The 27,021-nt window shown below is 41.7% G+C and overlaps 2 protein-coding genes and 4 non-coding genes across 7 annotated transcripts; 1 reads left to right on the top strand and 5 right to left on the bottom strand.

Annotated features, from left to right (window-relative positions):
• The first annotated feature begins 1,484 nt into the window (after positions 1-1,484).
• On the top strand, positions 1,485-21,530 carry LOC146502110 (interactor protein for cytohesin exchange factors 1-like). Of its 2 annotated transcripts, none has more exons than XM_085132695.1 (9): positions 1,485-3,731; positions 7,335-7,504; positions 8,607-8,680; positions 8,887-8,958; positions 9,636-9,691; positions 11,126-11,214; positions 13,181-13,436; positions 13,511-13,683; positions 14,645-21,530. In XM_085132695.1, exons 2-9 carry the CDS (start codon positions 7,346-7,348, stop codon positions 14,843-14,845), a joined length of 1,080 nt encoding a protein of 359 aa, XP_084988821.1. In that variant the 5' UTR covers positions 1,485-3,731; positions 7,335-7,345; the 3' UTR covers positions 14,846-21,530. The 2 variants fall into 2 exon arrangements, with proteins under 2 accessions (XP_084988821.1, XP_084988820.1); XM_085132694.1 differs by having other exon boundaries at positions 1,486-2,780.
• Positions 20,959-27,000, bottom strand: rps7 (ribosomal protein S7). The gene is made up of 7 exons (XM_085132698.1): positions 26,890-27,000; positions 26,291-26,376; positions 25,190-25,261; positions 24,418-24,561; positions 23,801-23,865; positions 21,847-21,997; positions 20,959-21,070 (listed from the first exon to the last, which is right to left on the bottom strand). Exons 2-7 carry the CDS (start codon positions 26,363-26,365, stop codon positions 20,993-20,995), a joined length of 585 nt encoding a protein of 194 aa, XP_084988824.1. The 5' UTR covers positions 26,366-26,376; positions 26,890-27,000; the 3' UTR covers positions 20,959-20,992.
• LOC146502109 (small nucleolar RNA SNORA73 family) lies at positions 21,398-21,615 on the bottom strand. Its single transcript, XR_014869665.1, has one exon. It is a non-coding gene; the product is annotated as a small nucleolar RNA SNORA73 family (small nucleolar RNA).
• Positions 22,838-23,055, bottom strand: LOC146502108 (small nucleolar RNA SNORA73 family). Its single transcript, XR_014869663.1, has one exon. It is a non-coding gene; the product is annotated as a small nucleolar RNA SNORA73 family (small nucleolar RNA).
• Positions 24,030-24,247, bottom strand: LOC146502107 (small nucleolar RNA SNORA73 family). The gene has a single exon (XR_014869661.1). It is a non-coding gene; the product is annotated as a small nucleolar RNA SNORA73 family (small nucleolar RNA).
• On the bottom strand, positions 24,809-25,026 carry LOC146502106 (small nucleolar RNA SNORA73 family). Its single transcript, XR_014869662.1, has one exon. It is a non-coding gene; the product is annotated as a small nucleolar RNA SNORA73 family (small nucleolar RNA).
• Positions 27,001-27,021: the final 21 nt, after the last annotated feature.

The raw sequence follows: 27,021 nt of genomic DNA, 5'->3' as shown, positions 1-27,021 counted from the left end.
ATAATTCGTCATACAATGAGAACAGGACAAATCAACAATTGACACTGACTAATTAATATTATATTATTGTATATATCGTTTCGAGTTTAGTCTGTTACTGTTACTATTTTTACCATTTCTTCTTGGAGGAACTGTAACCCAAATAATTTCCTTAGGGATTAAGAAAGTATCCTGATTCTTAATGTTTTAGGATACATGACCTGCCATTATCCAATGACACATCTGCTTACCTGTATCTTTTGCTCGTTTCTCCTTGTAGGAGTCATAATTAAATGTATTGAATTTTAATGATCACTCGGTTTTCATTTGTTTGGTTGCTATGGTGATGTGTAACGGGAGTCACGTGGGTGCTAGCCGCGACATTAAGAGGGCGTTGTCAGTCTGTCTTTCACTGGTTTGATTTTGACAGAGAGGAGGGCTGGGTAGCCGAAGTTTTTGTTGACCGCAGCACAACGAGTTTCCCCTTGTTGCATTAGAGCCTGTGATGTTTTAAGAGTTTGAATCGCGAGCCGATCACATTGCTCTGTAAACTTTTCAAGCACTTTAATAAACAAGCAAGCAATTCCACCTCTCGCATTATTGCGTAAAGTTGAGAGGCAAGTGTAGCGACTGTGGAAGTCGCTACACTCCTCCTCTTCTTTTCTCATTTAAAAAATTGAGAAAAGAAGTTTAAAAACGGGTTGTGTGTGAGACTTTAGATCAACAAAATATAAAATATACATTTTAAATTGTTATTGATCCCTTTACCCCTGGTCCTAAAGTGTATATTTATTTTCTTACTCTTCTTATATATATTGTTTGTTTACTTGCACTGTTGTAACTGGAGCCTCGTCGTCTCGTCTCTCTATATACTGGACTGTATGTAGCGGAGATGACAATAAAGTTTACTTTGACTTCAGCAGCGAGCAGGCGCACCGAGGGCTCTCGCGCTCACTTTTCGCGTATAGAATTTTGAAAAAACATCGGTGCAAATGATAAGTCTGTATCATAATGTCTGGTGTTTTCGTGTTTGTTGGTTTGTTTGTAATTTGTTTTATTTTGCGAGTTGGTAATTTTTGCTGCTCCAGCCAGCCAGAGCATCCCCCGCCGCCCCGCCCTTTCCTCCCTGTGCCGCAAGCAGCAGGCGCACCTCGCAAACGGAGGGCGCCCTTACTCCCAGCAAATGGGCGATAGAAAACCTATGCCATTCCCAATATGCGCTGGCATGATGTCGGGGCAGCATGAGAACGAGCCGCGATGCCGCCCCCACCACGATGCCGCCCCGGGCAACCGCCCGTGTCGCCCGTATCTAAAACCGCTACTGTTCTTTGCACACAGAAATTCTCCAGATTCTCTGAATCTTTTCATGATATCATGTAGGGTAGATTATGAGAAGGTCCGTTTTTCATTGAGGAACCTTATTCTGAAATTAAAGATGCATCTTTTTTTCAGCTCGTAGTTTTCATGGAATATGATAATGTATTTGTCAGGGTCGCTGGCGGGAGGCTGGAGCCTATTCCAGCTACCAGTGAGCGAGAGGCGGGGCATACTCTGGACAGTTGCCAGTCTCTCACAGGGCTAACAGGATATTATTTAAATATTTGATAGATTTTTATGTTCAACAGGGAATAAAATATTGGCTCATGAGATTTGAAAATCATTGCATTTTGTTTTTTTATTTACATTTAACACAATGTTGTTTGGAGTTGTGTTATAGCTGCAGATAAACCTTCATAAGAAAAACTGAGATGACCATGTTAGGAATATCTCCTCCCAATGACTCAAGAAAAAAACTGTCTGACACCCATCTGAGCTCACAGAAAATACTTGCACATTCACTGATTTATTTATTTTGCCCGTTTTTAATATGAACATCCACCAGAGTAGATATATGACAGAAAACAAGAAAAGGCAATAACAGGTCCACTTTAATCTGTTTAAATGCTAAATCAAACTTTAGCTTTTCTGATGTTTTTTTTTATTTATAAATAATTAGTGAATTCTGTTGTTTGAATCGGGCTTTGCTGTGTTACAAGATCAGTGTCAATGAAGCAAAGTGTAAGCTGTTCATTATCTGGTTCTAAATGAGCTAATCCCTCAGGTAATAATCTTAAAGGGCACATATGAAGCTTTCAAAGAGTAACAGCTCCATCACGTGGACCCTGTGGTGAACTGCAGTTTGAACTTATGCCTACTATTGAACTATTGAATTCAGCTCTGCAGCTGTGTAATAGACAGACTCAGGTGTATCTTTAGAATAGTCCACATTTTCTTCTGTAACATTTGAGTGGATGCTCAGGAAATTTGTAGCAAACAAATGTTTAGAGCTGAAATATGCAGACTGGTGCATGAACACATTTCACCCCACTATAGTTGGCAATAAGGCAGCCTTGAAGTTTTATTTTCTGCTACAAGAAGGCTGAATGTCAATGACGTGTCTCTTTGATTTGACTGTAAGAGGAAAATGGTGTGAGATACTGAAGACGGATGTCTCCACTGTAACTAAACAGCACTGCATAAAGTTGCTTAATTTGCTGAAAAGAAGTTTTATTTTCTACAGAGCAAACGGGAAGTTTCTGAGAAACAGACGAGGGCATAAAGATCACGAAGAGCACCGAAACAGGAAGGACGCTGTGGAGTCTGAGTGGTGCGTTTATGTAGAGCGTGAGTGTGATTTTGTGACTTTGTGGTCTGCTGCTGTGTTAACATAACTTCTCACAAGCGGAGCACACTTCAGTTCCTCCTGTGCTGCGCGTCTGTCTGCAGGAAACGCATTACACTGCCGGACACCCAGAATGCAGGTAAGGGCGCTTATTTCGGCAAAGATTCTTGCTTTAGTCCCCCCCTCTGTTTCATTTGACGTGTGTACAGAAACCTTAGCTAGAGAGAGACATGTAAAGTTAAGACTAATGAGACCACAAACATCTGCCCAGTCTCATACAATTAGCGGTGAGTCTGTAGAGGGTTTTTTTTTTTTTTTTTGGTGACTGAGGTAAACTGGTTTTAGAGTACACGGGAAAAACAAAAAAAGCAACTGCTAACAGATGAAATATGCAGCATCATGCAATATCTCTAATACTGTAAACCTGTAAAGTGCAAGGTAAAGTGTTAAAAAACAGACAAAGAAATCTAATTTCATGATATCATATATTATTTGTTTAGCTGTTTTGGACCTCACAATTACACCACGTGATCTTTACAGGTATGCGTTCATACATTTTCCTACCAGAAACTTGTGATTCAGTGCAGTTGCATTTATACAGCACCCCATGAAACTGTTGCTTTGAGGTGCTTTATATTGTAAGGTAAAGTAAGGTAAGCACTTGGTGATGGTGGGGAAGAAGAGACCTCCAACAGAATCAGGCTCAGGAAGGGGTGGCCATGCTGTGACTGGTTGCAAAGCAATGGGAAAAAAGACCAAAAAACAGGATAAATAATTCAATGTAAATATTAATACATGTTTAGCTATAAATGCATGGGGAGTGGAAAAGAAGTGCACAGTGCATCATGGGAAGTCCCCCAGCAGCCTGAGGTATAGCACACATCTATACCACCTACTAAACAGTGGAACATGACACCCACAGAGATGTTGTATACTCAACTTTGGTATCAACATATTCATGATCAGCATGTCCAGGATATCTTTGCCTTATCTTCACAGAGATGAAACGCAGTGTAAATGCTGAGGACAAGTGAAGTTTAAATATCAAAACAGAACTCGGACCAGAAAGTCCGCTTAGCCTACTTGCAAGGTCAGCAATTATAAAATGTCTTGCTATAGCAACCATGATTTAAGTTATGCTTAACACAAAAAATCTTTGTAATCTTACAGGAAACACGCACACAGAAAATCAGTGTTTCCTGTAAATTATGCTTGCTAATTAAGGAAAGACAGACTGTCTCTAAAACATACAGACTCTCCTACTACCTGCACACTAACAACTGAATTTACATAATTTACACAGAAGTGACTGGACAGTACATGGAGACTTCTGCATATTACTATGACACATGAATTACCACCCCCGTTAGAAGTGAAAGGTTAAACCTGAAGTTTCCCCAATAACTTATACAGAACAGTGCAGAACTGTGATGCCCCTCCCTGCCCTATCCTATTTGTGTGAATGTGTTAATATTCATGAAACCAACAGCCACACTGTGATATAAATGAATACATAACTTCATTTCCTCTTCTTTTCTGTTTGTGTGAGTGTATCTAACATCAGACAGCTGACATGAGAAAGTTGTCAGCTGCTGCAGGTCTCTTTTCCATCCTGTCTGGCAGCAGTCTTTTTTGCTGTTTGTGTTTTGTTAGTTTTGGGTAAATACCTAATTTTCTACTTAAGCAAAGCTTCTTGCCACATACCGTGCGCACATTTAAGATGAATGGGGGCTCATCCTGGATATTCACACCACGTTAGTGATTGGGTCATTGTTGAAAACCACCTGTCCTTGCCGTTGCTAAATGCTAAATTAGGTAGAATGGCTTTCTTGGGTCAGGATTAACATTTTGTTTCGATGTGTTATTTGAAGCAACTGTTGAGTTAAGTTTAGTTGTGGTAAAAGAGCAGCTTAAGTTCCTATTTTTGTTCCTATTTTTGTTTGGTACATATACTCATCTGTTCTCTTTTATAACCACATAAGTTCATGAGTCATGTATTCCTTTAGTAGGTTTACTTGAAGTGAGCTTTTAATGCTGGTAAAACTGGTGTGTAAATACCCGTCATGCATATCTGTCCGGAATCAAGGTTTGGGATTAGTGTGGGTGGATTACCTGGGACTTGTTGTTTTTGTTTGTTTGTTTGTTTTTCATTTTACATTGAATATATGGTTACCCTATTCAAGAAAAAAACTATTTAATGCTCACGTTCATGGTCTTCATGCCTTTATTACTCCAGCATAGCTCTCCTCACTTACCTGTCTCACCTACCTGTCACTTCCTCTGTAGCCTGGCTGTGGCTGTGTCCCAATTCAGGGTCTGCACGCTTGAAGTACGCGCACTACGCGCACTACGCGCACTACGCGCACTATGTACGGTGCGTACTATAAGTACGAGCAGTGCAGAAGTGAGAGGCTTGTGAAATGGGACGGTCTAGCCTTCGTCGTGCTGTTCAGGTTGCCTAACAACCATGATACTAACCGCGAGAAACGTTACATACAGCTTTGTTTGACAGAAATGAAGGAGAAAAAATGTTTTGTTGGTCATTCGTTTTTGTCATGACATCACTTTGATTAGTTGAGTATCTGAGGCTGAGACCACAGGACTGTAAAACATGATTGTTGGGCTTCATTCCTGTACTGAACAGTCATTTCAAGATTAGTTAAATGGGTCAAACTGGGCAGAAAGTATACAAACACATAACATCCTTATAGCCTATTGAGCCAGTTGTTTCTTGGCTATTCCTTCTCGAGGAAAATACTTTAAATAACACAAATAGAAATTAAGAAATGAACAAATAAACCCTAAACTAATATTCTTATTTCAGGGCTTATCCCAGGGTTAGGGATAATACTGATGAAGACTTACACCTGGTAGTGACATAAATTTTGGATAGAGAAGAGACAGAATTTATTCAAAACATAGACAAAATTCAAAACCTTTGCCCACTGGGGCAACAGGGGCCAAACTTCACTTTGAGTGAAGTTTGGCTCATGTGAGAAGAGAGCAGCATTAGTTCCTATTTTTACTTGGTTCATATGTTTTTTTGTTCTCTATTGTAACCACATAAGCGTATGAGTCGTGCATTTCTTTGGTAGGTTGACTTTGGGTGTTAACTTTCTGTGCTGATAGAATTGCAGAGCATTAATGTTAGTAATATGAGAGTTAAGATTATATCACAGATGTTACAGAGTAAAATGTCCCAGCTGGGAAACTTGCCATGCAGATAATGCAGCATACGAAACACACTAAATACCCCACTCTGTCAGTATAAATATACTAAAAAGGGTCAGAAAAACACAGAAAAATGACTCTATTAGTGCCACCTTTGAGGGGGTTAAACAAGCAAACTCCAAGGATGGTAAGGGTCCACAATGGCACTCTGCACCTTTGAGATGGTCCAAATTTCAGATATGCTGAAGGTTATCATGGTGGCACCTCTGATCACATTGCACAGGTCGACTTTTTTTCTAGTTTGTTTTGAAACCAACAAATAAAAAAATGAAAGTTTACAAAAACAAAAAAGGAAGAAAACGTTGCTCTGATGGCTTTTGTGACAGATGCTCTTCAGTGGGGTGGGTAGAAGTCCAACAACAAAACCCAAACCCTTGCAAGCATAACAGCTCAAGCATTGTGTCTACAGGTACAATTATGTTTTGAGATGATTCTTCAAGCAGTCTGGCAGAAAACTATCAACATGCATCTATTCTAAGTCATCACTGATCCTAATAAAAGTAAAAAAAAAAAAGAAGAAAGTTTTATCTTATGACAGAGTGCTTTGCTTGTTCTCTGCTGTTATTAGAATACCACAAATTATCTGTCAAGACTTCCTGAAACTTGTTTTTATAGAAAATGAAAGGGCAGACTCAACAAAGAAAGAATAAAACAGTCTCATCTGTATGAGTTGATCAAAAGAGACAGAAAAGCAGCTCAATGATGTTGTTTATTCTAAAATTAGTGCCAAAACCGAACATCAGAGTGTGCAGATAAACCGGTAAACAGTGGAATTGGGACAGCATGATTTAAAAACATTTGCACTACCCAGGCTTTTGTATTTTCAGGACACAATGGGGTCTACAGAGAAGATCAGGAGTCTGTTTGAAAACTCATAAATACCAAAGGAAACCAAAAGTGGCTGAAGATAGGATGACCACTGCACCGAGGCTCTGTGGGTTTCAGCCTGCTGCTCACAGCTGCAGGCAGCCAGGCAGCGTGGGGCATTTGACAAACGTGACAAAAATATACAAATTTACTTAACTGCTTGTTAAGTAAAACTAAAATAAGTTTCAATTAATAAAATAATGTTAAAAGTAAATTAAAAATGGAAATACAGGAAGATAAACTGCAAGAAGAACAGACAATAAAAATCTGTCTAAAAAGATAAATGTATAATTTAATAAGGAGCTGATCAAATAAAAATGGATATACAATAAAATAAAGGTCAACATTTTAAAACAATAGAGGTAAAATAAATACAGGTGAATAAGTTAAATATTGTACATTAAAGTGTCTCAGGTCTTATAGCTGAAAAAATAACTCAATAAATCCAATAAAGCAAGCAGCTCTGAAATTAGTAAAAATAGTTGTCCAGTTGTCTGAGTACATGTGAGGCCCCTAAGGAGTGTCATTGTTGGTTGGCTTCTCCCTCTGATCTGAAGATCTGAACCTGTAACCTGCCTTCCTCCTTCTCCTGCAGAGTCTGCAGCCATGAGTCGGCGTCGGGTTTCGGTCAAAGACCTGGGAGCGGTGGACTGTCAGGGCTGGCTGCACCGGAAGAAGGAGAGCCGTAGCTTCCTGGGAAGCAGATGGAAGAGATACTGGTTTGTCCTGCAGAGGAGTTCTCTGTACTGGTACAGTGACGAGATGGTGAGCCACAGTTATCTCACAGTTAAGCCCTACAGCTCAAACAACGTGCAGTAGAATTCAGGTCTGACATGTGCGATTAGCATCAGAAAATCTGTTCCCGGTTTGCGGAGCCTTTGCAAAACATGAATGAGCACTGTATTCTTAATCTTGGACTCTATTAGAGTAGCTTTGCACGATTCATAGTTCAAAATAATCCTTCTTTATCTTATACTCCTCATTTGATCCTCTATCCTTATTTGAGCTGCCCACCCTACCTTGAAGCTAGCTTGATTCTGATTGGTTGCCCCTCTTAAAAAGGTTTAAATAGAGGTTGGGTGGGGCTTTTGGTGTCTGAGTTGACCATATTACGGGTACCTAACTCTGTGACATCACGCAGAGATAAAAAAGTAGACCTAAATATCTGAGTGCTGAAGCTCACGATGTTTACCTGTACACACAGTGACCTCTTTTGGATATGATGTGTCAGACAATTGCATGAAAGTTGCTCCAAAAGCCACGAACATGCCCAAGATATCTAGTTTAATGGCTTTAAAAAGTGGAGGGGAGCTCTAAATAGATTTTAAGTGGGTGAGTTATGCATGAAAATAACCTTTGCAGATGAAGTCCAAACTGTTGTTGAAGCAAGTTTTAACATGGGAGTCTGTGGGGCCTGACTCACTGTTGAAGTGAGCCTTAGAGGAAGTGCTGCCTGTGTGTGACACACATGACATCTTTTAGAAAAATAAATAACTAAATTACTTGGTTTTGAAATTTTTTAAGTTTCTACTTTGATACAAATACATTAATATTCCATATAAATGGGTTTAAATAGAAACATTTCTTATATGTTAAAAATCATATGTTAATCCCTTTATCTCTGTGAAGCTGTAAATTTAAATAAGCATATAGTCAAACCACACTAAGACACAAAGTAGGTCAAACTGCAACCAAACAGACAGATAGAGCACAGTCCACAGCGATGTGCATCCTCTGGCTCTGACCACTGACACTTTGCTGAGATCACACAGGAACCTGAGATACAGACACGTTGTTTTCTGCAGACTTCACTGCATTAAAGTGTTTCTCATCAGGTTTTCTGAGCTCTTTTTGCTCCTTTCTGCAGGCTGAGAAAGCTGATGGATTCATCAACCTGTCAGGCTTTACCATCGAACAGGTCAAAACCTCCAGGAAGAAATAGTATGACATGGTTTTTTGTTTTAATTTTCCCCTCTTAAACCACAAGACTTACTCAGCTGTTTGTGCACCCTCTGTTGCTAAAGCATCTTAAAAAAATGTCTCAGTGGTGAGAGATCCGCTGCAAGGCATTTGTTTTCCACATCTTCACCAACTGCTTTATATAGCGCATTGAATTTATCATTACTTTGCTCTGTGTTGTGTTTCAGTGTCATAACAGCCAGTCATCCTAATGTAGTAACTATTACTATTGGTGCTGAGAGCTACATAGAAATGAATAAGTGAGTACTTTTAACCCATTGTTATTATTTTATCATATGTAATTTTTAAAAAGTTGACCGATTCTGCTTCTCTTTATTTTCTGTCATTGACTGCGTACACTTACAGGAATGAATTCTTCTATAAAATATGACTTTTGACAGTTTTTATACACTTGGTGCTGAATGATGTTATAGAGATTTGGATAGAGATGCCCCTCCCATCTACTGTTTAAACCTTACACATGGAGCAGCCAATCAGAGGTTGGCTTAAAGGGGGTCAGTTCAGTCTGATAATGCATGTCATGCTGGAAATCAGCATCTTAGGCCCACTTCGAGGGTTTATACCAGCAGAAAATGTCATTATAACTTTTCAAACTGATCCACATAAGGCAGGAACTGTTGAGATTTTGCAGACATGCTTGTCTCAGAATGTCCTCTCCTGACTTTAGTGCCTCAGTCTTATAGAAAAGAGTGAAGCCTCGAGTTAGTGACATTTGCATTTCAGCCAGTGGTGGCTGAGAAACTTTGCTCTGAACTAATAAGTATCACTATTCTGTGTCAGAAAGTACAGTCATTTCCTCTTCCCGTCCTTTTAATGTCATCTTTCTTTTTATTGATTCATTGCAGTACACCATGTAGTATGTTGCATGTTGTGTGTCATTTGTAGAGTTTAATGCAGTGTGTGTGTGTGTGTCCAGGTGGATCAGTAAACTGACAGAAGCAGCTGAACTAGATGAGGCAATCAACAGTGAAGGTGAGAGGATTAAAAATACCAAAATGATGATGGTGACACAGCTGCAGTCTGAAGTTTCCCCACACTCATGAGCGTGACTGTCAGGGTAACTCTGGCTTTTAATAATGTCTTTGAACTCTTCAAATCAAACGTAACATTATGACCACTGACAGGCGACATGAATAACACTGATCATCATGGTGGCAACTGTTAGTGGGTGAGGCACATACGGGTGAACATTTTGTTCTCAGAAACTGGCAAACATAAAGATTTGAACAACAAAGGCCAAACTGTCATAGCCAGACATCTGGGACAGAGCATCTACAAACCTGCAGCTCTTGTGTGATGCTTCTAGTCTGCAGCGGTCAGTTTCTGTCAAAAGGGTTCCAAGGAGGGAACGGTGGTGGACCAGTGACAGGGGCCAAGGCTAAATGATGCACGTAGGGAGCAAAGGCTGGCCTGTGTGGCCAATCCAGCAGACAAGACGTTGTAGCTTAAATTCCTGAAAATGTTTATGCTGGTTCTGATAGAAAGGTGTCAGAACACACATGGTCTGCATAGTTACAGACCAGTCAGGGTGCCCATGCTGGCCCCTGTCAACCACAAAAAGTAAAGAAGGACTACCTGCAAATTCTTCAACATTGCCTCAACTCTGCATTTGAAACTTGTTGAAACTGACACATTTGGGTTCTTCTGTGGGACAATGATCCCAAAAACATTAAAACTGATTAAATCAAATTAACATTAAGCTTTTAGAATGGCCTTCCCAAAGCCCTGACCTCAGCCCTAATGAAAATATGTGGATACACTCAAAAGCTCAAAAGTCCTGTTTTTTCAGAGTCATTAGAGATGTGTGCTGTGCAATCCTTCCACTGTGGAAAAAGAACCGTGCAGAGAAATCATTAATGCCAAAAAATACCATGACATACTCACGATGAGTGTCTGTAAACTTCTGACCACAGTTACTTCCCACTAACATGTCTCTCTTACTACAAACCTTTCACACACTGTGCACCCTCTTCTTTTCTTTGATTATCCCAGCTTTCCTTTCCATCTTTACACATTTGGTTTTCTAAAATTTCTTTCCTCATTCCTGTCCCTTTCGCCCACCTTCCTTCCTTTGAAGCAGTCTTCCTATTTTTCCCTTTTTCATATATTTTTTCCTTGAAACACTTCCTCTCCCTTTCCCATTGCTACATCTTCCTTTCCAGTTTTCATTCCTTTTTCCCCATTTACCCTTACCCTTTCTCAGTTTTTCCTTCTTTTTCATTTTTTTCTTTAAATCATTCTTTCACTCTGATTTTCATCACCTCTTCACATGTGTCTTCCCATTTCTTGTCTCATGTTATCTCTTTCACCGATCTGTTGGTCCTCTAGTTTCCTTCACACGTCATCTATTTATTTTCTGCTTTGCTGCTTTCTTTACATTGTCTCTATTTATGCATGTGTTTGCAGAGCGCTACAGTGAGGGGAGTGATCAGGATGAAGAAGACTTGTCGTTTTCTTCTCTTGACTCTCAGCTGGATTCAGTGGCCACCCAAAATGTAAGTAAATGCATGAAGTCCATAGAAAAAAAGCTTAATGTGAAGGTAAAATAGGCACTAGCCACACCGTAGATGGGGTAATACATGTGGGAATAAATGGTCTTTGGGCTGCAGCATTTTTAGCTGCAGTACAACAAATGACCACTGAGGAAAACTGTTTGTTCAGGCTGTTGTATTGATTTTGATTGATTCGATTTGAAACCATAGTTGGTAACACCAGTTTCTGAAATACCTTGGCATTAGTTTGGGGTGTCATCGTGATGCCCATCTTTATGTACACTGATCAATAACATTAATACAAGCTGCACTCTGTGCATGATGAGGCCAAAGAAGCTCTAACCTGTGATGTCACATCCGCCGGCACAAGCTGTTGTTTTGGTGTTGTTTCAGCCAGTGGTGCATCTCTCAATTTTGTGTAAGACTGTGTCGGTTTTCTAACCCCAACCCTTTCTGAAAACAAAAAAACCTCAAGCTCTGTGATTAGTTTGCGTTCAGTTTTGACTTCCTGTAACAGCGCTGATGTGGAACTTTTGACTGAATGGGAAAACCTATTGTTCAGAAAGATACTGTGGTGGGTACGCACGCTGTAAATGCTGGTTTAAATGGTACGTAGCTGTGGCTATATCACCATCAGTATTTGAAGCAACCTGTGCTGGTGGGTGTATCGGGGCACTAAGAGCTTCTACCCAGCTCCTAGGCCTTGTTCCAGATTCAGATCTTCATCTGGAATTCCCCCTCAATTTGGATTTCCTATTCATAAAGTTGGAGCAGCCCAACTAACCCAAAGTTAACAGTGGCAGCAGTGAATGATACATGATTGGCTCTACCTCTCTAAGAACCGAAACAAGTCCTTCTTTTCCAACCTTGGATTCACTGTAATTCTCTTCCTTTAATAATTCCTCCAACCCTCACAGAATCCCAGCTCGAACTTCACTTAATTATTCCAGCACACTGATTTCAGATAATCTCAGGATCTTGGCAAGAAAAGCGACTTCTTTGAGTTTCTCTAAGTCTTTACTGTACATCTTTGCTGATTTGATGAAAGCTGGCATAACCTTTACATTTGTGTGCTCCTTTTCTTTCCCTGATGCCTTAGAGGGAACAGTTTCTGCCCGCTGTTGGAGGGTCCTGATTACTCTAAGTTTCTTCCAGATGGTAGTGTCAGCATAGGATTAGTTAATGGTCTGTGTGCGTGGGCCTCCTGTAAAATTCAATGTTAAGGTTTCCATTCTCCTCAGTGTGCACAGCACAGTCCAGAAACAGCAAATTATTATTATCCTTTGTTATATCACTGAGTTGACCTGAACAATGATTCACGTGAACAATTGGTGTCATCCACGTATCTGTACCAGAGGCTAGGTGCTGTTCCTTTCCTGTTCCACCTAGCCACTTCCACTTCCTCCATACAAAGGTTGGCTAGAATGGGTAACACTGGGGAGGTCATGGCGCACACATGTCCTGATAAAGACCCACATCCTTTTTCATACCTTGGCACATGATCATTAGTAGGTCAACGAAACTCATGAGCATCATGAAACCAAAAATACAACAAGGAAGATCCAGAGTTGCTGAGCAGCTAGAGTCCTCTAGCAGACTATTTTGACATGTTTTCCTGCCAGAACATTTGAAAAGAAGATTCAAAAAGAGATAAAAAGAGATATCATATTTTTATTTAAAATGGTACACTTGCTCAGTTTAAACATTTGATAGATATGTTCTCCTGATTTCTGAGGGTTTTTTTCCAGTTTCCTACCATATTCCAAAGACGTGTATGGGGTCAGGTTGATTGGTTGTTCTAGCATGCCCGTGAGTGTGAACTGTTTTTTCCCTCTGTGTTAGTCCTGTGACAGACTGACAACTTGTCCAGGTTGTATCTCTCACTGGGATAGGGGTTAATCAAGGGTTAATCTTAAATTTAAAATGACTAAAAACACATATTCTGAAACACTTTCTGCCCTTTTCACAGGGAAACCGTCTTCAGCCACCCTGGGACTCTTTATCCTGCACCTCACTCCCCACCGTCTCATCAATAATCACTGAAAGCAGAAGTAGAACCAGCTCGGCTGGAAGCTCTTTGAGCAAAAACCAAAGACAAAGACCAGTTTCTGAGGGCAGCGGTCGTCTGTCCTGGCTGGACCTCCCCAAACAGGATGAAACCAGCGGAACACAGACTCCTCCTCTAATTTATGTTAGAGAGGAAAAAGAGGAGGGCACAGTCCAGGGTAAACACCTGCAGCTACGTGGTTATCATGTCGTCTCCTGCTACTTAACCTTACTGATTTCTTCCTGTTTCCAGAAAAAACGCCAGATGAGATGGAGAGCCTCTACAACCATCTGAAAGCAGCCAGCGTCAATCCAACTGGACAGAATTTTCAGAGGGACTTCAGGGCCTCATTTATCCGGCGATGTAAGAATGAAAAAGTCAATGAAAAAGTTCACCTGGTCCGGATACTCAAAAGCACATTAAAGGTGAGTCTGAACTTTTGTCTTTAACTAAATGCCAAAAAATGAAAGGGTTAGGGTACTCAGTTACACGTGCTGTTATCAAGCAGCAGACCCTGGGGCTGAAATGTCAAAGGGCCATCATTCATCAGCTGATGGAGGAATCCAAACAGCGTGTTGATTCCTCTAATGGCTGCTTCAGCCTGGCTCCAAAAGTGAGTCAATCCCAAAAGACGTGTTAAAGCATCCAATTTTACAGTCGAAATTATCATGTTTACAGCCAGTTTAATATAAGAAGTTAAACCACATACTTAGATAATATCAAACAACAAATTCTTTATTTATCCCAAAATTTGGAAAAAATTACTGTGTAACACCAGTCAATTACATAGAAATACACTTACGAATATGATACAGTAAGGAGCTATTCTTGAAAATGAATCCAGGTATCATGGTGGTAAGGATTGTCTGCACCTGTCCTTGAAGCAGCAGAGCTGTAACAGATGTTAGTGTTCAAGATCCTTTATTGTTAATTTAGTTTGGTTGGTGATCAATAATTAATGGTACTCATGGCCATTGATCAGTGGTCTTTGATCAATGGCCAACTGTAATGTTGAATTGCTAAGCTATCAGCTAATGCTAGCTGTCCTGCATAATACAGGGTCAATCGATGTTGACATGCAGACTGACTATCTAAGAAATCCCTAGATTTTTATTTAAGGAAACTACTTCTGTGACTGCCTCTGACTTTATTAATAATATCTCCAAACTATCGCTCCAGACCTGAGCTGTTTTCTTGTAGCAGGCTTAAACAGTTTCTTTTCTTCTGTAAAACTGGACATTTTAACAAGGGAGTTAATGGGAACTGACCCGCTTTTGGGGACACCCTACACTAAACATTAGCGTAATCTACACCCTGTTTGGATTCCTCCATGAGCTGATGCCTGATGGAGGATCACTGCATGTTTCTAACACTCGTGTTTTTCAGGCTAAAGAGTCTGAGCTGCTGGCTTTGGAGAAGATCCTGAATGAACCAAATCTCACAGCGCTTATGTACAGGGAGTGGAGACTCACCAACACCATCCTGCTGCAAGATATCCTTCAGCACAACCAGGAAGCAGAGGGTGCCACAAGCCCAGACGGGATAGTGTCTGAGATTTTAGAGCTGCCCAACACTGCTGTACAGTAACGTTATGAAGTCTGAAAGACACTGAAAGACAAAAATGTCTAAACCTCACCACTATCCTGTGATGAGAGGAAGTTGGTTCCTACTCTGGATTGAATAACGATGCTACAAGTTTACTCTAGGTTAACTTTTAAATGCTTTTCACCTCACTTCTATTCACGCAGCAGATTGGAATGTTTGCAGGTCTTTAAAGCTTAGGAAACACTGTTTTTAATTTCAAGTCAAAACTTTAATTTGTATTTGATTAATGTTTTTTTTTTGACGATTTGCTTTATTTTTGTGGATGTATTTTTTTTTAATATAATTTCTGTTTATTTTATTTAAAAAGAGATGACCTCCACCAAGTAGCTTGTGTGACTCTTTTCAGTTTGTTTCTTTAGCAGGAATACTCCAAAGGAAATGATGGATCTGCATGATGGTTTTATGTGAAATGGGGCTCATTCCAGCTTAGAAGTGACTAAAGTGTTGGATTCAGCAACTTTTGGAAGGATTCTTTGAAATTGGAAAAAAAATTGACATTTTGAGTGACAGCTTCACAAATACTTCCATCCATCTTCTTCCGCTTTATCCGGGGCTGGGTTGCGGGGGCAGCAGCCTAAGCAGAGAAGCCCAGACCTCCCTCTCCCCAGCCACCTCCTCCAGCTTATCCAGGGGAACACCTTGGTGTCAGCCGAGAGATATAATCTCTCCAGCGTGTCCTGGGGCCTCCTCCTGGTGGGACATGCCCGGAACACCTCACCCAGGAGGCGCCCAGGGGCATCCTTGTCAGATGCCCAAACCACCTCAGCTGACTCCTTTCGATGTGGAGGAGCAGCAGCTCTACTCTGAGCCCCTCCCGGATGGCTGAACTTCTCACCCGTCTCCCATCACTCGCAAACCCGAGATACTTGAACTCCTCCACTTGGGGCAGGAGCTCATCCCCGACCCGGAGTGGGCACTCCACCCTTTTCCGGCTGAGAACCATGGCCTCAGATTTGGAGGTACTGATCATCATTCCCGCTGCTTCACACTCGGCTGCGAACCGTTCCAGTGCGAGCTGGAGGCCATCACTCGATGAAGCCAACAGAACCACATCATCCGCAAAAAGCAGAGATGAGATTCTGAGGCCATCGAAGTGAAATCCCTCGGCCACATGGCTGCACCTTGAAATCCTGTCCATAAAAATTATGAACAGAATCGGTGACAAAGGGCAGCCCTGGCGGAGCCCACCCGTATGGAAAAGATATACAGTGGGGCAAAAAAGTATTTAGTCAGCCACCGATTGTGCAAGTTCCCCCACTTAAAATGATGACAGAGGTCAGTAATTTGCACCAGAGGTACACTTCAACTGTGAGAGACAGAATGTGAAAAAAAAATCCATGAATTCACATGGTAGGATTTGTAAAGAATTTATTCGTAAATCAGGGTGGAAAATAAGTATTTGGTCAATAACAAAAATACAACTCAATACTTTGTAACATAACCTTTGTTGGCAATAACAGAGGTCAAACGTTTACTATAGGTCTTTACCAGGTTTGCACACACAGTAGCTGGTATTTTGGCCCATTCCTCCATGCAGATCTTCTCAAGAGCAGTGATGTTTTGGGGCTGTCGCTGAGCACAGCCCCAACACGGACTTTCAACTCCCGCCACAGATTTTCTATGGGGTTGAGGTCTGGAGACTGGCTAGGCCACTCCAGGACTTTCAAATGCTTCTTACGGAGCCACTCCTTTGTTGCCCGGGCGGTGTGTTTTGGATCATTGTCATGTTGGAAGACCCAGCCTCGTTTCATCTTCAAAGTTCTCACTGATGGAAGGAGGTTTTGGCTCAAAATCTCACGATACTTGGCCCCATTCATTCTGTCCTTAACACGGATCAGTCGTCCTGTCCCCTTGGCAGAAAAACAGCCCCATAGCATGATGTTTCCACCCCCATGCTTCACAGTAGGTATGGTGTTCTTGGGATGCAACTCAGTATTCTTCTTCCTCCAAACACGACGAGTTGAGTTTATACCAAAAAGTTCTACTTTGGTTTCATCTGACCACATGACATTCTCCCAATCCTCTGCTGTATCATCCATGTGCTCTCTGGCAAACTTCAGACGGGCCTGGACATGCACTGGCTTCAGCAGCGGAACACGTCTGGCACTGCGGGATTTGATTCCCTGCCGTTGTAGTGTGTTACTGATGGTGACCTTTGTTACTTTGGTCCCAGCTCTCTGCAGGTCATTCACCAGGTCCCCCCGTGTGGTTCTGGGATCTTTGCTCACCATTCTCATGATCATTTTGACCCCACGGGATGAGATCTTGCGTGGAGCCCCAGATCGAGGGAGATTATCAGTGGTCTTGTATGTCTTCCATTTTCTGATGATTGCTCCCACAGTTGATTTTTTCACACCAAGCTGCTTGCCTATTGTAGATTCACTCTTCCCAGTCTGGTGCAGGTCTACAATTCTTTTCCTGGTGTCCTTCGAAAGCTCTTTGGTCTTGGCCATGGCGGAGTTTGGAGTCTGACTGGTTGAGGCTGTGGACAGGTGCCTTTTATACAGATGATGAGGTCAAACAGGTGCCATTCATACAGGTAACGAGTGGGGGACAGAAAAGCTTCTTACAGAAGATGTTACAGGTCTGTGAGAGCCAGGGATTTTCCTTGTTTGAGGTGACCAAATACTTATTTTCCACCCTGATTTACGAATAAATTCTTTACAAATCCTACCATGTGAATTCATGGATTTTTTTTTCACATTCTGTCTCTCACAGTTGAAGTGTACCTCTGGTGCAAATTACTGACCTCTGTCATCATTTTAAGTGGGGGAACTTGCACAATCGGTGGCTGACTAAATACTTTTTTGCCCCACTGTATATAAATCTTATAAAGTTTGTATCTGTCTTGTGTGAAACTTGTATGAAAAACATACAAGAGTGAAAACGGATATAAGATCCCTTGAAAAATTATATAAATGAAACAATATATGAAAGTGGCCACTTTCATGAGTACATCATATAAGCCTTATATGATTCACTATATGAAGTAGGCCACATCTTATGCAAGTCTTTTCTATTTCTTTTCCATATGGGCATCATCCACCCAGGAACGAGTCCGACTTATTGCCGGCAATGCGAACCAAGCTCTTGCAACGGTTGTACAGGGATCGAATGGCCCGTAGCAATGGGCCAGACACCCCATACTCCTGCAGCACCTCCCACAGGACACCCCGAGGGACACGGTCAAATGCCTTCTCAAGTCCAAAAAACACATGTAGATTGGTTGGGCAAACTCCCATGCACCCTCAAGTATCCTTGAGAGGATAAAGAGCTGGTCCAGTGTTCCGCAACTGGGTATCTGAGGTTCGACTAGCAGACAAACTCTCCTTTCCAGCACCCTGGCATAGACTTTCCCAGGGAGGCTGAGGAGTGTGATCCCCCTGTAGTTGGAACACACCCTCCGGTCCCCCTTCTTAAAGATGGGGACCACCACCCCGGTCTGCCAGTCCAGGGGTACTGCCTCTGATCTCCACGCAACATTGTAGAGGCGTGTCAATGTTGACACGCCTCTACAATGTCAACATTGACATTGTCCTGTAGCCCTACAATGTCCTGTAGGACAGCCCTACAGGACATTGTAGGGCTGTCCTGCCCTACAATGTCCAGAGCCTTCAGGAACTCGGGGCGGACCTCATCCACACCAGGGGCTCTGCCACCAAGGAGTTGTTTAACTGCCTCAGTCACCTCGCCCCCGGAAATTGGCGGGTCATCCCCGTCATTCCCAGACTCTGCTTCCTCCTCGGAAGACGTGTCAGTGGGATCAAGGAGGTCTTCGAAGTATTCCTTCCACCGCCCGACAAATACTTTTCATGTTTAAATTTCCAAAATCTGGTAGACATTAACTCGGTATATGGGCTGGTTCTTATTCAATGCTTTTTTATCTACTCTTCCTGAGTACTCAAAGCGCTTTATTCAACACATTCACACATATCCACATCCCCCTTTTTCTATGTCTAAGTGCTTTCTATCTTGCATTAACAATGATGGATGCGGGAGCAACTCGGCGTTCAGGATCTTGCCCAAGGACTCCTTGACATGCAGACCGGAGCAGCCAGGAGTCGAACCTTCTATGCCTTAACTTATTGTTCTAAATAAAATATTACAACTAATCTGGATTCAGGAGCCGAGTTCATGCCAGGTGTCCCTTCCAGTTATGAGCAGTGTTAAATTTTACTCAAAGTAAAAGCAAATATTGACGTTTGCAAAGATTTAAATGAATTTTCAGTGAAAGAAGAGGCGGGATCTGTTTATATTTGTTGATACTTTTGTTGTGTGAACAAGTCTGAAGCAATGATTTTACGGCAGGTTGTTTTCTACCTCTGAACTCGTTCACTGCAGTGTCGTCTTGGGGATGTCTCACATTTTTATCATCCAACACAAAAATCCCATTAAAGCTGGGGCTGCGGTCGAATGCTCAGTTTGAATCTGCTCATCATCAAGCTGATGCCTTGATTTAACATTTACAATAATTCAGTTTGCGTTTGTTTTTACATCCAGGTATAGGATACTTTATCATAGGTGTGTTTTGTTTGTCTCTGAGCAGAATGAAATAACACAATAAGAACATGTTGTATTCAGTCATATGACTGCAATACATCTAGAAACTCTAGAAATGCTGTGAAAATATTCTTCTGGAAATGTAGGAACGGGTTTCCAAAAGGCACCGAAAGTAGAACTGGGTCTAAACTGGTGCTGCATTGGTGAAAGACAGGTTTTAAAGTCTGTTAATATTTTGTTTTTTGCTGTATTTATTGTACATTTGCAGTAAAACGTTTGAAGTTTCTCTTTTTGTTGAGTTATTGTTTTACGGCACACTGTAGGAACCCAGTACTGACATTTCTCCACATTCAGATTTCAAGTTTGAAAAAGCAATTTCAAAAAACTAGTGTTAGGAGGTTGAGGCTCCAACAACACGCGTTATTAAAACTCCTACATTTGGCCTCTAGATGTCATCAGATTAAAAACAACCAATGTTGGAATCCTGTTTATGATTGAGGGCCACAGCTAAAATGCACGCAGGGGCAACAGCAGTATTTATAAAGTGCGTGTATGATGTTCAGTTCTTTTCATTAAATAAAAAAAAAAAAAAGTTTTCCTTTTAAACAGTAAGGTGGCATTTCTTGATAGCAGGAAAAAAAAAGCTGCTGTGACAAAGAAAAATCTGTCAGCATGAAATCTTTGGACTATAATTATAAAAAATAAATGCATAAAATTACAGAAAAAGTTCTGAAGCTCATTGTCCACACGTTTTGCTTTTTGTTTAAATTTAGTGATAAGACAAAAAAAAATTCTGTCATTTAACTACTTTGTGCAGTATGAACGGAGGGAGGTTTTAATCTGTAGGAAAAGCTGTAAAACTGAAAATACAAAAGTCCAAAATTTCTTGTGAGCAGCAGATCAAATAGGTTCATTGTAAATGGCTTCAAGTGCACATTCAGGCCTGTACAACTCATTTAGACATTGAGCCATGGCTCTGTAAACAAGCAGACATGTCTGCCATTCAAATACACTTTGTATATAGTTTTATATTCAAAAACGTAAACTGTAAATGTAATTCAAAGAAGCTATTTGTATTTAGTTTTCATAAAAGCCTTAGTCATTTTTAGTCATTTCCTACTTGGGAGAACTCAAAGTGTAAGACCTGGACAAGTTTGAAATCCTCCACAATGAAAAATGGCTCAACATAAAAACGGGTATCATTATTCTTAAACTCTTTGCAGTCTCTAGTATTACTGAAATGCAGCCAGATGATGCAGATGTTACGTTTTCGCCCGTTCCCCCTCCCAGACAGGCTAGCATTTAAATCTGGGCTCCAATCTGTGTACCTGACCTGTACCACTACATTCACTGCCTTCGGTCAGCCACCCACCCTTCTTTCCAGTAATGGTATGATCTGAGCTTCTGCGAATAGTGTGCCAATCAAAATAAAATCCTGCTTGCATGGATTTTCAACAGGGCCGAAGATTTTGCTCCCGCATACCGACAGGTTATTTAATAACTGACATATATCGTTTGAAAAGCTTAATAGTGCTCCATTGGTCTCCAACGTGCCCTCTGAGAAGGAAATCAAAGACCACAACCTGCAACAGTAGTGACAGTAAACAAATTTTATTTTGTCATCTGCATTTACAGCTGGAATTCTGGGAATTCAAACACGACGTCTTTGCCTGTGAGCTTCTTGTAGACACCAGAGAAGGTCTCCACCTAAATCAGGAAAGAATAAAATCAACGTTAGATTAACTTAACACGCCTCTTATTTACCATCATCACTTTTTCTTTACATGATATAAAAAAAACAACAACTAAGGCTGCAGGACAAACTCATGTCTGCAGCTGAAGGATTTAAACGGGTCTATTTTTTTTTTTTTTTTTTATGCCAGTATGTTGTACTTAATACAACCCTTGGATTTTGGATTCTTGAACAGACACAAACTTTTTTGTTTGTTTGTGTCTGTTCAAGACTTTGATCTGTGCATAAAACTCAAAGTAAAGGACAAGTTAAGCCATAAATTCAATTTCTGTTTATAATCAGTCTGTGCACTGCATGGTTTAGCTCCCCAGTAATGGCCCCAAAGGACTCTGGGAAGATGTAGGAATATGCAGGACGCTCGTCCTCACCAGCCAGCAGCCGGGGACAGAGCTTTCTCTCCAACGTTGTGGAACGGGACTGTACGTCTCAGCTCAGAGCTACGCTCCCATACGCCACCAGGACAGAGCCAGGAGAGCAACTCTCTGGATGTCCACGTCGGAACAAAAAGGTTTTTGACTTAAAACATCTCCAGAAATTGAACCGATGGACACGAGCTCTATGTCTTATCCTTGTAATAAACCCTGTTTTTGGGAGGTGCTTGGTGTGACAACGTGACTTTTTCCACACCAAACAATCCATCCATTGATTAATACGTTAAAGACTGACACTTGAAAGCATCGTTATTCGTGTTTCCTGAGCATGCAGACGCCTTCGCTGCTTTAAAACTCACTTTGTGTTCGACGTTGTTCTGCTGAGCCTTGTCCAGGTGGACCTTGATGAGCCTGCTGCTGTCCAGTTTCACTCTGATCCTCTTGCCCACGATCTCACTGGGGAACACCAGGTCCTCCAAGATGGCGTCATGGACCGCGGTCAGAGTGCGGCTGAAGAATTGGGAGGAAAGAAAAAAGGTCATTAATGCTTCATTTTCAACTCAGTTTAGTTTCAGTGTGTGTCCACAGCGAGTCTCCGTGCTTCAGTTCAGTTTGGTTCTTATTGGTTCAAAGCTTTAGGTTCTACGTGAGCTTTTATTACTTCTCTACCCTGGTGGGGTATTTATCGTGGGCAGAAACACTTAATCATGCTGACATCCTGCTCGTGTTAATAACTTAGAGCAATACTAACAAGATATTTCTTCCTCCTCAAGTCTGGTTTTTATTTGATTTCATTAAAGTAAAACATTTTTCCCGATAACAGTTTTATGTTACAGCAATAATCTTGGGATTGAGGCCCTGAGGGTCAACACCTGAGGGTTTGTGTTGATTACAAAGCTTGTCTCCCAAGGGCAGCCACGGGTCCCTGCAGGCCTGCCTCCACTGCACGATGTGTGCGGCTACAGACCTGCACGACAACCACAGGCCGATCAACAGGATGCCAGCCTAGACAGCCGCCACCTCAAGCAGACTGGAGGGGTGGCAGAGCATGACTTACAGAAGCAATGGGCACCGCTATAGTACCCTAATGAGTTTCACTTCCTCTAAATAAATCTTACTGAGAGTTTTAGTCAGCCTGGTCCGAGCTGAACTTCAAATTACTGTGTTTTACCACACAGTTGAAAGACTTAGCTCGGATAAACCGGGGACCAATAATCACATCAGTAAAGTTTTCCTTCCAAAGCACCTGCAGCACCCTTTCAAACATCCAACTTTCAACACAAACCAGGACTCCCTTCAAAGAAAATAAAAACATTCAGTCACACCATCTTTGGTTTCTATTAATGATCAGTCTGTGCACTGCATGGTTTAGCTCCCCAGTAATGGCCCCAAAGGACTCTGGGAAGATGTAGGAATATGCAGGACGCTCGTCCTCACCAGCCAGCAGCCGGGGACAGAGCTTTCTCTCCAACGTTGTGGAACGGGACTGTACGTCTCAGCTCAGAGCTACGCTCCCATACGCCACCAGGACAGAGCCAGGAGAGCAACTCTCTGGATGTCCACGTCGGATTAGATTTAAAAACGGGTTTATAGCATCATTTTGTCCAGTTAATAAACCTTTCTCCCGTTTTTTAGAAACACATTTGTAGATTTAAGTTTACAGTTATCCTCACAATCTCTTATTTTGAAGGACAGAGAAATAAAACTTAAGGGTGTTACCTCAAAAAAGACACTTCAACACAGTATTAACATAAATTTTTTAAAAATCATTTATACACAAAGCAATTTCTAAAGCTTAAAGAGAGCACTGCAGATGCATTAACGTCATGTGATGAAAATGAAGATCACAAGAACTATTAATTTTCATCACATGCATCTGGTAGCATGCATCGCACCAGTACCTCCACAAGGTGGTGGTAGATCGCATGTAACCACCACCAGGCTACCTGATGCTGGGCTGATAAAAGGGGTCTGAGAAGGTGACAGAAGATCGAACACTTTACAAACCCAGAGAACACTGAAGTTCAGAAAAATGAAAGTAAACTAAGCACAGTGTAAACGTTGCCAGCTAAAGTTCATTATAGTGTTTTTGTATGAGCTCCAAAAAAAAAAAAAAAAAAAAGTTCAAGAGTATTAGTGGAAATGCTCATCACTGCACCATCTTCCCTCCATTCTTTCACTTGAATCAATGTCAGAGCTGGAAAGTGTCTAACATTAAAGACTCCAGATCCACTTTAACACATTGACCCACTCTTGCGAGTCAGCCGCAGAAATCTGTGAGATCAGATTTGAAAGCCAACTCTCTGCACTCACCTCCTGGGACGCTTCTGCTTATTCTTCGTGCGGCTTTTCCTGGTGGGTTTGGGCAGAATTCTCCTCTGAAAGTCAGAAATTGTTCAATTAATCTCCAACGCGGAATTGGGCAAACAACAGCAACTACAGAGCAGCATGAAGGTAACAATCAGGTTCAGGCTGATATTCTTGCTTACATAAAAGAGGTTTTATTTCATTATCAACCTATAAGTTGAACCCTGATTTGAAAAGATGTGCCCTGCATGGTTTAGCTCCCCAGTAATGGCCCCAAAGGACTCTGGGAAGATGTAGGAATATGCAGGACGCTCGTCCTCACCGGCCGGCAGCCGGGGACAGAGCTTTCTGTCCGACATTGTGGAACGGGACTGTACGTCTCAGCTCAGAGCTATGCTCCCATACGCCACCAGGACAGAGCCAGGAGAGCAACTCTCTGGATGTCCATGTCGGATAAAAGAATCACCGCAACACACGGACACATACATGAGCTCACCCCTGTTCTTAACAGGGTTATGCATTTTAAATAATGTTTTCCAGGCATCCAGCTTGAAAGCAAAATGTAATATTTCTGGATATCAACTAAGTCATCAAAGTGACAGTCACAGCAATGGTATCCTCACCTGTGCAATGAAGACCACGTGCTTTCCACTGAACTTCTTCTCCAGCTCCCTCACCAGGCGCACCTGAATCTTCTGGAAGGACTTAAGCTGAGGGACAGGAACGAAGATGATGATGGCTTTCCTGTTTCCACCAACCTCGATTTCCTGAAAAGAATAAAGCAGCAGTCATTAAAGAGCACAGGGGCGCTGAAGTGTGATGTGATGCCACCTGGGCAGGGCAGGAGCTCTCCATGAGGTGCCCAAATCCCAGCTTTGGATCCTTGAAGGAAATCGTCTTAATGTTTCCTAAATCTGTGGCTGTTAAAACTCGGAGGAACATGCATTTGGCTCTAGGTTAGTACGAAAGAATTTTAGTAAAACAGGACAACTTTTAACACCAGTACGTATCAAAAAGTGTGCACTGCATGGTTTAGCTCCCCAGTAATGGCCCCAAAGGACTCTGGGAAGATGTAGGAATATGCAGGACGCTCGTCCTCACCAGCCAGCAGCCGGGGACAGAGCTTTCTCTCCAACGTTGTGGAACGGGACTGTACGTCTCAGCTCAGAGCTACGCTCCCATACGCCACCAGGACAGAGCCAGGAGAGCAACTCTCTGGATGTCCACATTGGATTTGATTTAAAACTTATCATAAAGATAAATTAAAGCTTGATTTTAAATCAGTGAAAAGCAGCAAACACAGCAACAGGCTTGTTAAAACAAAATCTATGTATCAGTTATGAAAATCATTCAATCATATGAAGCTCATGCACACAGGTTTGTGTGAACTCTTACTTTTGCTGCAGTGATGTTCAGTTCTCTCAGCTGAGCCTTCAGGTCAGAGTTCATCTCCAGCTCGAGCAGAGCCTGTGGAAAGACCAGTCAAATGAGTAAAGCAAGCACAACCACATCTCTCATCCTACCTCTGACTAGCTCAAACGTCTATTAGCTTCATATTTCTGCTTCTCTCTAAAGGAGAGCCCAATCCCACCGATGGCAGATTTTCCATGTGGTCATTAAAAGAAACAAAACCATCCCTTTTTAAAATACATTTTAAAAACTGAAAGTTATTTTGTGAGACTCAATTATCAGCTGCTGCACCAGTAGGTTCTTCATCCTGAAGACAGACTAACAACTCCACCATCTTGGACTCCAACTGGTGACGGTTATGCTCTTGAGCCTCAGTGAGCTTCAGCTGCTGAAGGTTCAGGATTACATCACCTTCCAACTTACAGGATCTCTCCACATCAAGGAGAAAGACTTCCATCACCAGCTGCTGTCCAAGACAGCAGAGTTAGAATCTGAGACAGCTGACTGATCGCCATGAGAGCAACCAGGTAAGCTTTAGGGAACACTAGATGAGAAATACCACAGCCGCCTGGTGGGCAGGATTAAAACATCACTTCAGTTATTGTTAAACTAATCAGTTAAGCCAGGGGTACAGCTGTCTGTCCGACGATGTGGAACATGTCTACACTCACAGGTGCATTATTTTACTTGCCTTTTCTTCTTTTGAAAGAGAAAACTTGACCTGGGTTACTTTTTTTGCTTACTGAACTTCTAATGTATCACCACTATTGCACTGCAATGCTGGTGCTGCTGGTACTTTGTGCACCAGACTCTTCAACGACAAATATGATATAATTTTAAGGCTGCATCACTGACATAAAATTGGCCTCATATTAACAGATAGTGCAGTTATGTAATGGCTGACCAATAAATCATATAAATCTCCTACACCACACTTCATGATGTGGTGTAGGAGATCATGATGCCCTTTACAGAATTCATGATGCCCTTTACCGTTTTCTCCCCAAAGGCCCCCACAGTTACTCATTCAGCTGGACTGAAGCTTCAATAATACATGGATCTGTGATACCGTTAAGACTTTCTTACCTGAGAGATCCCAGACTCAAACTCGTCTGGCTTCTCGCCATTAGGCTTCACTATTTTGGCGCTGGTACTGAACATGGCCTTTGTCTCTGCACGGAGAAATAAAAACATTTAGGTTAGACCCACCAGCATCCGAACATATTTAATATCCACCCTATATTGAAAGCCCAGAGCACCGCTAACGTCCAGGCGTAACACCTCTGAGCTAACCGGGCTAGCCCACAATAGCACAGGAGATTGATATAACAGCCCAATGGGCATAAAACGGCACATACATAATAACTACTTGAGTCACAATTAAAAGAGCTGAATATCCGACCCTGAAAATTAACTTAAGCTCTTTTCCCTTCGGTTTTGTGACGGCTAACTGAACACATGCACGGCCTGTTGCTAGCCGCTACTCGCTTGGCGAACTCATTGAGCAGAGCCCCTCTACTATGTCTTATTTAGACATTAAGATCAGCCATCCGATACTGCAAATCACATAATCTAAGCTATCACAGGCTTCACTTGCCTTACTGTGTGTAAACCTTGCCATTAAACACATTTAAAGTACATTTTAAAACAGAAAAGCCAGTCCAGAGTAAAATGGCACGACTAACCTCTGTCAACGACGGCCAAGGAAGAGGCCGGAACATCGCGAGAGTTGGATTAATCCAATCGGGAGCGACCTTTTTTTCTATCGCGAGAATTGTAGAAACGCTTGAAGTGATAAGAATTATCGCGTGAGTGTA

This window comes from Neolamprologus multifasciatus, chromosome 15, assembly GCF_963576455.1.
Source record: "Neolamprologus multifasciatus chromosome 15, fNeoMul1.2, whole genome shotgun sequence".
NCBI classification, from domain to species: Eukaryota; Metazoa; Chordata; class Actinopteri; order Cichliformes; family Cichlidae; genus Neolamprologus; species Neolamprologus multifasciatus.
Note: the sequence above shows the minus strand (reverse complement) of the source record. Positions and strands in the feature narration are given on the sequence as shown.

Bases quoted from the DNA above. Each gene is read 5' to 3' on its own strand.
- LOC146502110 (XM_085132695.1), top strand. From the start codon at position 7,346: ATGAGTCGGCGTCGGGTTTCGGTCAAAGACCTGGGAGCGGTGGACTGT. The intron at 7,505-8,606 runs GTGAGCCACAGT...TCCTTTCTGCAG, and splicing joins ACTGGTACAGTGACGAGATG to GCTGAGAAAGCTGATGGATT. The intron at 9,692-11,125 runs GTGAGAGGATTA...ATGTGTTTGCAG, and splicing joins TGAGGCAATCAACAGTGAAG to AGCGCTACAGTGAGGGGAGT.
- rps7 (XM_085132698.1), bottom strand. From the start codon at position 26,365: ATGTTCAGTACCAGCGCCAAAATAGTGAAGCCTAATGGCGAGAAGCCA. The intron at 25,262-26,290 runs GTAAGAAAGTCT...GTCTTTCCACAG, and splicing joins TTGAGTCTGGGATCTCTCAG to GCTCTGCTCGAGCTGGAGAT. The intron at 21,998-23,800 runs GTGAGTGCAGAG...CCAATTCTTCAG, and splicing joins AAGCAGAAGCGTCCCAGGAG to CCGCACTCTGACCGCGGTCC.